The sequence below is a fragment of the Aspergillus thermomutatus genome (genome assembly GCF_002237265.1).
Source record: "Aspergillus thermomutatus strain HMR AF 39 chromosome Unknown NODE_199, whole genome shotgun sequence".
In the NCBI taxonomy this organism is placed as follows: Eukaryota; Fungi; Ascomycota; class Eurotiomycetes; order Eurotiales; family Aspergillaceae; genus Aspergillus; species Aspergillus thermomutatus.
The window spans coordinates 42,332-54,951 of record NW_020798248.1 but is presented as its reverse complement, the minus strand read 5'-3'; the positions used below and the strand labels follow the sequence as shown (position 1 = coordinate 54,951).

The following is a 12,620-nucleotide window of genomic DNA, read 5'->3' as shown; positions in this document are numbered from 1 at the left end:
TGCCATCTTGCGTACGGTAGCATGAGTTGGTGGTAGGCCGCGCTCATCCATATCAAGGATCCATTTCTTCAAAGAAGCTTCCTCAAGATTGCTAAGCTTCTGGCAGTTTGCTGGTACATCAGTCCGTGATTTTCGACCGTTGATTCGGTATGTAAGTGTGCGGTAGGGAACGTCATATGCTGCTGCTGCGGCACGAATACTTTTGAACTGGCCATTCTTTAATGCTTTTAGTGCAAGCTGTATTCGATCTTCTGATTTGATCACTGGATCTGCAGTCTTTTGTGGCATGATAATGGTTGTCTGGCTCTGCGAAGCAAGTCAGGGGCGAAGGAGCTGAGGTGGCCGAAACTGTGTGCCGCTCGGTTGTGGATTACGTTATATCTACATGATTAGTCATGTATGCTCATAAGTGGACAACTGGACAACTCCTGAAATGCACATGAAAGTCGAGCAAGACAGGCAGACAATGGATTTTTCTGAGGAGATTCTCGCTCAGTCATCTGGGATCTTTCATTCGATAGATACTTGATTTCCAGGGACAATTTGACCGCAAGATGGAGGCTTAGAGCCTGGGCTCCATCGCAAAAGCGCTTGTTTAGGCACCGCTTGCGAAACTATTCTGTCATTTCCATTCAGGCATAACCCCAACGTCGTTCAATTACATGTGATCAGAGCAAGGATGGCGATAAATGGAGGAGGACGTTGGTATTGTTCATGAGCCTCATACACCGAACGACCGGGACATCGGGTCCAATATACGCATTCTCGCTTGCCCGATGTATGAAGCCACTCGTGCCATGGAACTGTCTAATAAGACTACCGAGAACTCACAGCGGTTATGCTCAGGGCATCGTGCCGCTACCTTATCGACTATGTACCGGATTATTAGTATTCAAGGCTTATGACTCTCGTACAATGCAGACACCCACATGCTCTGTGCTCCATACCAAGGCTGAGTATGGTGAACTTACCAATTCCAGGAACACCCTCACTCGTATACAACACGGGTAATAGGTACGTAGAGCCTATAATTCTCCCAGTTTATCACTGACAGGTGGCAAAGATGAATCCAAAAGGAAGCACCTTGGCAGTCCTAACAAGGGATGGAAGCCTAAGGCTTGTGCCCCCTGTCTCAAAACTCACATGACATACCATACCATCAGCAGAATTGAACTAAATTCGGCAAACAGAACAAAGTCCTAGCGAGTCAAGTCGAGTCATACTCGAAATGGGGGGTTGGAGTCCGAAAGATACCGGATTGAGTCAGACCATATATCATAAGAGTCATCCTACCCTGTTACACGGCCCTAAGGATGAGCTAGGAAAGTTAGGAACAAGCTGACGAATCGGTACTACAGTCTTATTTGACTTATGACTTTGGATGGAGGGTGGTCTAGGCTTCTACTGGTGAGGTGGCATGGCAGGTTGATAGTTCGGAGTTTACATGGTCAAGGGCCGAGAGGATAGGAAGGTGAAGCGAAATCAGGCTAACGAGCCAGACAGAACATAGTCAGGCAACTAAGTAAGGTGTTGGTCAGGTCGTAGCAGCGATTTTCCTTTCCATTAGATCCCAGAGCTATGAAAACGAGGGTACCCGATGGCACTCAGATGGATAGTACATAGTAAGAGAGCAAGGTGGTGGAAGAGCTCAGAATTGTGAAGGAGAGTGGCAAGAGAGAGACATTTAAGATAACACCTGGGTATAATTCAGGAATTCAGCAAACAAAGGTAAACAGCCATAAAACACCGCCTTAGTTGTATGATCGACCTCGAGCAAAACGCCAGATAGTGTTGTGATGAATGCGTTCTGAGATGGACTGACCGACATTAACCTCCCATTGGTTTCGAGTAAGCGCAGACCAGAGACCCGTACATGAAATCGAAAACGCCCGCAAAATGCGACAAGTGAAACAAATGCAGAAAGTCATAAAAGCGAAGGCGGGTGTCGCAAAGCTGAGTCTAGTACCAAGACCTGCGCATCATCCCTGCGACATGGCAGTTTGCGGGATGGTTGGCTGAGGAATGGCCTGCTGCAATCCAGCAACAATTCTCTCTAGTTCTTCGAGTCGGCGATCCTTCTCTTGAACCTCGCGTCGCAGTCTCTTCAGTTCATTGCGCAAATCGACCTCGCTTTCTTCATCGCCTGGGAGCGCGACCGAGACATCATCGTCAAAGGAGTCGCGCTTCCGCTTAGCGGGTGGAGGAACTTGAAGACCATGGTTGCCATCCAGGTCGGGTGTTGAAACCATGGGCAGTTCTGTAGATGGACCATTTTCGGTGTGCATGTGTCGGCGGCGAAGATGTTCCTTCAAGTTCTCTTGACGCGTGAAACCATTCCCTGTACTGCGGTTGCAGTCGGTGTATGGACACATCAGTGGCTTTTTAGCATTGACGTTCTTTTTGTGAACCTCACGTTGGTGTCTCAGAAGCCCACCAGAGTATGTGAATCCTTGGATCTTGTCACACCCTGGTTCCAGACACTTGTAAGGACGGTCATGTTTATCCATGTGTTTGCTGCAGGTGAAGACGCGTTAGCTCATTGTCAAGCGCGTGAGAGATTGATCTTAGCATGTACTTACTTCCATTCACAAGGGCGTCGAAATGTCGGAGGCGACTGCTGGCACTCGGGATGATCACAATAAATTTGGCCGGCTGCGTTCTTGGGTGGATCCCGCGCTCTTCTGACCGACAATCGAGGACGAGCGCCTTCCATGAAACCAGGAGGCATCTGTTCATTCATCTTGGGCACAGGCGAGAGAGAGTCCGGAGCAGGGACAAGGACAGCTGTAGGCCCTCCGGGACCTTCACTTCGTGGGCTTGGATAGTCAGAGCCGTCACCCATAGCGCAAGTACAGCCCCGCCGCTCAGTCGAGATTGGGGGCCTTGTTTGGTGGGATTTCGAGTATGAATCGACGCAAAGCTCGAGAGTCGAAGGAGAATACGATCTAAGGATAAGAGGAAAGGATCTAAATCAATTTGAGAGGCAGCAAGGCTGATATAAATCCGTCAGTGACTTGATCTCGTGGGTGGCGCTCCAGTAGAGATGTTGGTTCCTTACGAGGAAGACGGGGGTGCCGATTTTTTCAGGCGTTCAGGTAGCAAGGCATCCACTAGCGAATGACTAATCGGATTTGGCGAGCCGCCACTTCAAAATCATGTGACTGTGTGCTACCGGCTATTGTTGAGAAACAAGGAATCCAAGGATACCTCAAGACTTGATGAAGCAGATGCGATGATATACTCCAGAGTACTGTGATTCACACCCAAAGGACTTGAATATGGTGTCGACACTGCTGCACACGTGGTATGATGTACGTCGCGTTGTTGTCGTTATAGCCAGTCAAGGCCCGAAGCGGAAAGGCGAGATCTAGTGGCACTGAGTATGAGATCTTGGGTTGTAATTATACTCAGTGAGTCATCTGCGTAGGAATCAGGCAGCCGGATAAGTCATAATTTGATTATTAGGTATTATTATTGGCAAGTAGTAATGAAGTATCCGCATGAATCCTAGTTCAACAGAGAGAGGCACTCGAAAGTGATGCTTCTGCTGCTCGAGAGAAGCCGCCACAGGTTGCCAGCCAATCATAGTGGCGCAGCAGGACTGGGGATTCGTACCCTCAGCCACCGTCGATCGCTCTTCACCGCCCTGGGCCTTCCTCGTCGCCATCTCAAAGGTTTCTCCTTGGCTGTCCCCGAATTCCTCATATTCAAGATCGTTTCCAGCTGATCATTATTATCCTGATCCAAGTGATCTTGATCCCTGCTTCTGCAGGCTCACTGGTAGCCCGACTCGGATCGATCTCTGCCAGACCACGTCAAAGTCAGAGGGTACCTGAGGTACCCAACCCTCCTGACCATTGGGACCGGCGCTTGTAACCCAATCCGGAGTGTGACATGGCTGGCTCAGAGAAGTCGGCAGCCTAGGAAACCAGGCATTCGTTGCGCAGGGACTCTTTGTGAACTGAGGAGACAGTAGATGTCGCAGTTGCCCTGCCGATATACGGGGTTTTCTCATTCGATAGTTGGATTCTCACCTAGATCTCACTGTCACTTGCTGGAGTATATTCATACTATCTTACTGACTATTCGCTCCTACGATCTAAGTCGGCGCATCGCCTTCACACTCAGAATTGATTCGCGTCAAGGACATCAAGTCAAACTTCAGCTATACACAACATGAGACACATGAAACTATTTTACACCCAGTAACGTTGATACTTCCGACCAAGAACAGGTCGCACCATAGGTAGCAAAGCAGCCCTGTTCTCGGGTAGAGCATCATTCGGCTCCAGAGGTCGCCTTACAAACCCAGATACAGAGATTACAAGATCAAGGTCAACATAGCCATCGAATAGGCACCTCAATTCTTCCTTCTAGAAACCGTAGGACATGTTTAATCCACACACCGACATGTGGAATAATGGTAAGTTCTGACTAGATGAGCGAAAATAGCAGACTCTCCTTCTGGCAGTGGCGCAGCACAACAGTTCAGCATTCCGGCTGGAAATCCCGAGAGTCACAATTCTGCACAACATTCGGTCCGAATCCCAAGGGTATAGGAGCGATTATTCCACGGAGATTGGAACGGATTTTTGGAATTTGGCGAGAGTTGCCCTCCTCCTGCTGTGGTCTGGTCCAGTAGATCATGGCTGTGGCTGAGTCTGCAGAGTGATGTACACAGAGAGATCATTAACCCGAGTAAAGACATAAGATGTATGACCGACGAACCTATTTGTCAAACTTTGCAGAATGCCAAGCATGTTGATTCGTAGATGCCTGTCCTGAGAAGGATTGATTCTCTGCCAGGATGTTTAAATCTATTTATATCGAGCGCTGAAGTACACCGGGTGTCATAGAATGACAGTTGCAGGCATTTTATGTTTGCCAAGGTCAAGCTACTTGTTTCTACATTCAGCATTTGATCAAGGAAGGCAGTGCTTTAACGAGAGACAATAGTTGGATTTCATTGCAAGAGGTCACGGCTCAGCGTTGCGCACATCACTAGGTAGTTCCATGCAGTGGACTAGCAAGACGGGAGAGGGCAATCCTGAACATAATCAAGACAACCTTGCCCGGTTAGTGCGAGGGACAACGTTGACAAATCCCTGCATCGCCCTAGCAATGCTACCAAAGCCGAGCCAACGGAAAGGAAAATGTAAATAGTGGCAAGCAGGAATAATCAGAAATGGCAAAATGTCACGGATAACATCTTCGTCATAAGCGCGATCTGGTTCAATCACCCTTTGGGGATATCAAACTTGTCAGCAGTCTCGAAACCGCCAATTGTTGAGGGCATGTGCAAGCCGGTAGAGGACAAGGAAGATTCCATACGTTGATGATCGAAAGTCATCCAGCATAGCCATGATGCGCGTGGACATGACGAACGCTGCCAGTCAAGACGCTCCTTTCACGGATCATCAAGCACCTCTTAATAATACTAAGAATGGCAACTACTCGCAGACATCTCTGACCAATGTGGGGTGGCAGAAAAATGACTGGGAGATCATTGAAAGCAGAGACCACGCCACTGCCGCAACGTTCTTTCCACCAATGCAGCCCTGTCGAGGTATAGGAGGAGTTTCGTCATGTCCAAGCAGACACTCGTCAACCCTCGCAGGCCATCGAGTCGTATCTGGAGGATCTCGAAATAGACGGTCGTCCACATCATGGAGTTACTGCATGCTTCTGAAGCCACCCTAAAAGGTGTTGTCTACAGTATCACCGAAATCAATCGTAGTTACCTCCGACCTGGCTCGCAAAAGCGGTGGAAACGCTGCGAGTGTCGTCATCATCGTGGACATGTCCAGGAACACCACGAGTCACGCGAATGCTGGCAGAGCTTCCTCCAAAGATGCTACCGTTGTCGGGAACGCCAGCCCTGTACGGCTCTCGTCCGCCAGATTCCACGTAACGTTTCAACCTGTCGGACTGACTGAGACTAGGCTGCTTGGTCATATCGTTGATGCTCAAGCCAGCAAGGCTGACACCGCCCTGATCAACGCTCCTACCGTCAATGATACTTCCCGTGATGTCGGACTCGGTAGCTGCCACGGATTCCCCAGCAACGCTAGGCGCTCCTTTCCCTCTGGCGCCATTAGCTCGTCTGGCGCCAGGAAGAGCAGGCCAGGAGTCTGCAAAGTTCTGGAACATTGGCGGATATCCTGAGGGGATACTGACGCCTCCAAGGGCAGAGGAGTGTACGGAGGAAACATCGTCGGGAATATAGCCAACCACTGAGCCGGTGTCATGGAATTCGTTTCGGTGGCCATTCCTGCCGTTCATCATTCCACTGGTGACGTTGGATGCATGGTTGTAAGCCATCTGGAACCGTTGCGGACCTCTATATGACTGCTTTGGACGACTGAATTGAATAAGAGATTCCTGAAGGTTGGACAGAGGTCCTTCCACAAGGCAGTGTCGTTCCTTGAAATGTTGCAGTAGGCAGTTCCACAGGGGATGCTTGGACAGAACTTTGGGATTTCCAAGAATGACCAGGCCATACTTCGCTCGGGTAAGCGCAACGTTCAGACGACGCGGATCACTCAAGAAACCGATGCCTTGATGGTCGTTGGAACGCACACAGGAAAGAATAATGAAATCTTTCTCTCGACCTTGGAAAGCATCAACCGAAGCGACTTCGATTTCTTTGTAGTGCTCCTTCTTGAACGTGCCATTTGCCTGCATAGAGCTGACGATGTAGCTACGTTGGCCCTCGTAAGGCGTGATGATACCAATGTCGGCTGGTTGCACTCCGGCCTTGAAAAAGCGGGTCACGATTTTCTCCACATTTGTAGCTTCGGTTCGATTGAGGTAAGAAGTTCCTGACGCTGAAATTTCTTCGTTGCCAAGGTTCGACCAGAACATCATGGGACTGTCAACGACAGGCCAAGGGAAATCCACGTCGCGGCGGAGTCGGTCAAAGGCAGAGACACCATTTTGCAGAGATCCTTCATAGAACATATTCGATGGAAACTCTGACAAACATGGGTGCATACGGTACTGCACGTTCAGTCGAATAGGGGAGCAGCCGAGGATAACAAGCCGCTCGAAGAGAGATTGGTTCAAACCCGCTTTAGCCGCTTTCTTGTTCATAATAACAGGTCCAAGCTGCTGGTGATCACCGACAAGAACAACCTGCTTGCAACCAAGGACCAGTGGGATCATACACTCAGGCTCAGCCGACTGCGTCGATTCATCGATCAAAACGGTGCGGAATTTGAGCTTGGCAAGTCGCGGGTCGCCAGCGCCGACACAAGTACAGCAAATGACGTCGGCATTGTTTAGAATCTCACGCTCTGCCGAACGAGTGAGTTGCTTCAAACGCTTCTCGTCTTGGCTTGACAATTCGCCCAGCTCAGCCTTGAGCTGGTTGAGCTTGATAAGTTCAATGTTGCTATCATTCAGGCGAACTTGCTCGTGCAAGGAAAGGAAGCCCACAGGTGACTCAACGTCCTCACGCGACTTCGCAGTCACACGTACTGTCTTGAGACCGGTCCTGTGAATGCGCTCGCACAGTTGATCGACCGCAACGTTGGATGGGGCGCAGACCAAGACTTGACCTCCGTTAATCTTGGCGAGATGGTAAATAATTGTGGCAGATGTAACAGTCTTTCCGGTTCCTGGGGGACCCTGAATCAAGCTCATAGGCCGCTGTAGCACACTCTTAACTGCATTGATTTGGCTTCCGTTGAGCTCCGGTAGGCCAGGAACACTGAATTTCTTCGGTAGCTGAGTCTTCATTGGCGCAGCGGCAACTTCATGTCCAAGGAGGCGATGGAAAATATAACCGGAGACGCTCATCTCGTCAACAGCGAAAGTCTTCATGGCGAGCTGCATACGATCGAACGAGGTTGATTTCCAGACATAGTCCGCAGTGAAGTTGTGGGTGCATTCGGTGGGTACAGACTTGTGATCGCCCTTAGCGCGCAACTCAATGGTCACTTCATCAGACTGATTGTTTGGGATCTTTATGACGTATCCTACGCCCTCCCACTTGGGACGTAGCTCACCCGTGTACTTGAGGCGCATCTCATCTCCCACAGCCAATTTCACGTCTCCAAGTTCAAGCTTTGGCAGAATGAAGCTGGCAAGATGTTTGTTGTTCAAACCAAGATCCCAACGAACGATAAGACCATCCTGTGACTGAGACTCCTTGAGCTTACGATCGTAGTCTGCTTCAATCTTGACCAGGGGACCGAAGATGTTTTGGTACTGAAAAGCATCATCGTACCGCAAGAGAACAGGTGCGGGCTCGTCATCTACCGCTGTAGCTTTCTCTAGGTCCGCGAAAGTCGCCTGAGAATTCTCCTTCCACATTTCCTCCAGTTTTGCGATCAACTGCGGGCTAAGATGCCGGGCTCGGAGCTGCTCTTGATCCGATGGAGCGGCGACAAGCCATGGCAGAAATGAACGATCCTCAATCAGTGGCTGCCAGCGCGAAGTGTCCCAGTTCATATCCTTTGATGACGGCATGGCAGCACAGGGCTGACGACAAAGCAGAACCACGACTGTGTCGGATTTTGCTGGAATAAACCCCAACAGAAAAACGTTCTTAGTTCCGCAGTTGTAGCACTCCAGGATAGTGTCGCCCAGGGACGAGGCAGGGTGAAGCTGAACCTCCTTGTGGCGAGCTCGGACAAGATGGTTGACAATATGTGAAGAGGACGTGTTCCCACGGGCACTGCAAAACCACTTGCTGCAAGCCAGGCATTTTACTACACTGCTTGGATTATGAATACCGCAATAACTATAGAAAGGGAGGTAAATGTTAGCGAACGACTCGGACCAGAGAAGCCTAGTTTCGTAGTTACTCACGCGCATGCATGCGGGGGTAGCTCCTTCTCCTCCTCAAGATTGCCCTCATTTTTCCTATGGCCAGTCACAGCGGCGCTGGTAACACTGTCGACATCGTCATCACCAAAATTATCCGATCCATCATCGTCATCATCGTGTCTCCTTGGGCGCGGACCCCCGGTCATGTTTAAAGTAGTCTCATCTAGATCCGCTGGAGCCTTACCATCGCCGATAGCAGCCATGGTCGGCCTGAAGTCGGAATTTAATGGATTAGCAAGTACCAGAAAGTCTAGCTCGTGTTGCTGACTCTAGGCAAGGAGAGCAGTAATACTCTGAGCGGAACGTATCGAGGGGAGAGACGGCAGCGTGGCAACCGCGACGGAAATCGGAGAGGCCAGAAATATAGGAACCAAAAGAGCGTCAGGACAAGCCAGTCGTCCTAATGAATGGGTCAAGGGACAATTCTTAGTCCTTCTTGTTGAAGAGATCCAGTGTGCCACAGTAGAGGGGCACAGGAATGAGAGAAACTAAGTCCGGTCTTAGTAAGTCAACCGGTTCACTCAGATATCAGCATGCCAAAAGACGGAACATACCGGTTGATCTCCAATACCCTAGCCCACTTAAATTAGCCTTCCGTCACTATGAACCTGGCGAACGAAAGTCGCTAATCCTGGAAATCAGGACGGTGTAGTTGACAGGACTCCGTGAGAGTGAGTGGGCGGACTGCGATCGGCTTTGGATGTTTTATCGGACCTTTTTTGCCGCCAGAAGCCACAGTCCGGTAGCCGGTTGAGGCCAGTTGCGCAGCTTTCTTGGAGAGAAAAAAAAGTTGTTCGGCGGACCAGATCTCGACCAGCAATCGTACAGATCACTCCAGAATTCGTTAGAAAAGATGCTTGTAAGTAATATGTCGCTTGCAGACTCCTTGGCGAGATTTGTGTACTTCTTGCAATTTACAGAAGGTTTCTGACCGACACATAGCGCCGTCAAGCCCGCGAGCGTCGAGACTATCTCTATCGGAGAGCTCTGCTTCTCCGCGATGCCTCCATCGCCGAAAAAAGAGCTCAACTCAAGGCTTCTTTGGCCACCGGAAAGACTCTTGACCCCTCAATAGCGAATGACAAAGCGCTCCGTGAAGACTTCAAATATGATGAATCATTACCGACGGCCGACAAGCAGAACAAAGATACCGACTATGCTGACCTCGATGATGAATATGCTCTCACCTCTGGTATCATTGACCCTCGTCCGATTGTCACCACCTCCCGGTCACCCTCCGTCCGCCTAGGCACATTTGCGAAGGAAATCCGATTGCTCCTACCCACCTCAATCCGCCTGAATCGTGGTAATCTTGTCCTTCCCGATCTCGTGGCGAGCGCAAATGCCGCCGCGCTGACAGACATGGTTCTCTTACACGAACACCGTGGAACGCCCACCGCGATGACCGTCTCTCATCTTCCTCATGGCCCGACAGCCAGTTTCTCGTTGCACAACGTCGTTCTCCGTGCGGATATTCCCAATGCGGCCCGTGGGACTGTCTCGGAGAGCTACCCTCACCTGATCTTTGAGGGTTTTAAAACGAAGCTCGGTCTTCGTGTGGTTCAGATTCTGAAGCATCTGTTCCCACCTCGTGAGGCTGGTAAGGTCGGCAATCGTGTTGTGAGCTTCGTGAATAAGGAGGATAATATTGAGGTTCGGCACCATGTCTTCGTTAAGACTGGGTACCGGGATGTCGAGTTGGCTGAGGTTGGCCCGCGGATGACAATGAGGCTTTTCGAAATCCGTGGCGGCTCGCTGGAGAAGGGCTCGAGTGGTGATGTTGAATGGGCTCTCACGCAGTACACAAGAACGAGCAAGAAGAAGGACTATCTGTGAGCATTTTGGGACGTCGACGGGAGGCAGCGGCTCTATGTATATTCTTACAGATGCAAAAAGTTTACCTGGCGCACAAGGTGTTTAGGAGGGAACAACGTGCTTGATGTTTGGTAGCACTGCATCATTATTTATTAGATTGGTTATACCCACATTGAGAGGAAAGTCAAACTCGCTGCAGAATATTCTGCAAAACCATAAGGAATTACGATTCTCGGTCATAAAACTGTTCTTTAGGAGATAGCAAGTTTAGCGACTTGTGCCAACCTGTAGCTCTGAACCGATGAACAAGACTTATCCCAATGCTTGAGAGCCTTGAGAAAAATGAAAAGAGGAGAAGGACATCATCGATTACGATAAGCCAACGCTCAAGCAATACAGAACCATCACCAGTAACGCAACCCTAAAAAGGCTGAGATTGCCAACAGTGGCAACGATACACCCATGCTCAACGCTTCTGTAAACCGATATTTGCGGCTTAGGTTTGATCTTCGACGAATTCATCTTTACCACCAGGCGGCGTCAGAGGACCATGGTCATCGTTGTTCGAGCCGACAGCAGTTTGCTCAGCACCCTGGCCTGCTGCAGAGCTTTGAGTCTCTCCTTGGCGAAGAAAGTCCGAAAGAAGGGATCTGCCAGTTTCATAGTAAAACCAGCCCTCATGGGCCGGTAGTTGCTTTCCATCAACGTCTTGCTTTGGAGGCATCGGGATCCCGTCCAGTCGATACTCCCAATTCTTTCCCGTCTTGGCCGCGAAAAAGTCTTTGAATGCTGCTATCGCAGTGTTCTGGTCGCTGCCGAGAGGCGCGAGAAACTCGCTAGTGGACTTTCCGGTGCGACAGTACTTCGCTTGCGTTGTGTAAATGTGAGGAACGTCATTTGACTCGTGAACCTACAGATTTATCAGCTTATGGTGCGAGCGGGAAGAGGGTGTCCGGCACTTCAGAGGCAGGAACCGACCTTGATCTGGAATTTCTCGCGTTTATTGTTCTGAGACAGATGGCGGTAAATAGTAGCACTGTACGTCTCTCCGGTACCCTTGTCAACATAGACGTGATAGTTCGCTTGATATTTCAAGTCTGTCAGACTGCATAACCACACAGATGTTAAAAGGAGACATACACGCAGTTAGGGCTTTCTCCTTGCTGGCACGAGACTTTGGCTGAGACGAATCATTTCCAGGTGCTTGGCTCCAGTCAATATCTTGAAGCATCAGCGATAGTATGACCACACGTACCCGATGACTTGTCCTTGGTCTTCATCTGCCTCGTCTGGACCTTTGCCGCTCGTCTCTGTTTCTTTCTCTCTTTGTTCGAGTGATTCGCCAAAAGATAGGCTCCTTCAAGCTTCGGCTTACGGGTTTTGCACTGCAAAGAGTCCTCGGGCCAGTCATATGTCACAATCTTGACTGTTTCCAGAAGCTTGGCTTTCTGAACTGTTCCATTGAGAAACTTAGTAAAATGTGTAGTTTCGGCTACAAAAGGGAATGATGAGCGCCATACCTGCTTCGACATTCTTTTCGAAGGTCTCCTTCGTGGTAATCAAGTGTGTAACGTTCTCGGTGACGTCTTTCGAGAAGGTCCCTCCATGGGCTCGTATCCACTGTGGAATCTTATCCCCATTGACAGAGAACCTGCCAATGGCACAAGCGTGGATTTTTTGAAATGTCTTTCCCATAGTTTCTATAGGTGATGGTGATAACTTGAGTTTGGTGAAAGTGATGGTAAAATCAGAGGTCAAGGTCGAAGAGCAGAGAACACTCGAGATGTCAGGCAGAGGTGTTAGTGATGAGGAAGGGAGGAAGTATGAAGTATTGTAGTTTTGTAACACTATCAGGGCTGATACTGAATTGTATGCGATTTGTTACTGACCCTCAGGAAGATGGGGATTGGCAATGAGGTTACCCGAAAAGTGATCATTTAAGTAGAATGCTAGGAGTATTTGAGGGTCTTGAG

The 12,620-nt window shown here is 49.6% G+C and overlaps 3 protein-coding genes across 3 annotated transcripts; 1 reads left to right on the top strand and 2 right to left on the bottom strand.

The window, feature by feature from the left end:
• Positions 1-1,979: 1,979 nt before the first annotated feature.
• On the bottom strand, positions 1,980-2,842 carry CDV56_105905 (putative C2H2 transcription factor; the record flags this gene model as incomplete). Its single annotated transcript, XM_026759524.1, has 2 exons — positions 1,980-2,514; positions 2,580-2,842. 2 exons carry the CDS (start codon positions 2,840-2,842, stop codon positions 1,980-1,982), a joined length of 798 nt encoding a protein of 265 aa, XP_026611904.1.
• Positions 2,843-9,685: 6,843 nt separating this feature from the next.
• On the top strand, positions 9,686-10,668 carry CDV56_105316 (snoRNA-binding rRNA-processing protein IMP4; the record flags this gene model as incomplete). Its single annotated transcript, XM_026758935.1, has 2 exons — positions 9,686-9,691; positions 9,775-10,668. 2 exons carry the CDS (start codon positions 9,686-9,688, stop codon positions 10,666-10,668), a joined length of 900 nt encoding a protein of 299 aa, XP_026611903.1.
• Positions 10,669-11,143: 475 nt separating this feature from the next.
• CDV56_105179 (BRCT domain protein) lies at positions 11,144-12,342 on the bottom strand (the record flags this gene model as incomplete). The annotated part of the gene is made up of 5 exons (XM_026758798.1): positions 11,144-11,557; positions 11,626-11,729; positions 11,788-11,850; positions 11,903-12,100; positions 12,168-12,342. The coding sequence occupies 5 exons, from the start codon at positions 12,340-12,342 to the stop codon at positions 11,144-11,146; spliced, it is 954 nt and encodes a 317-aa protein (XP_026611902.1).
• Between the last annotated feature and the right edge of the window lie 278 nt (positions 12,343-12,620).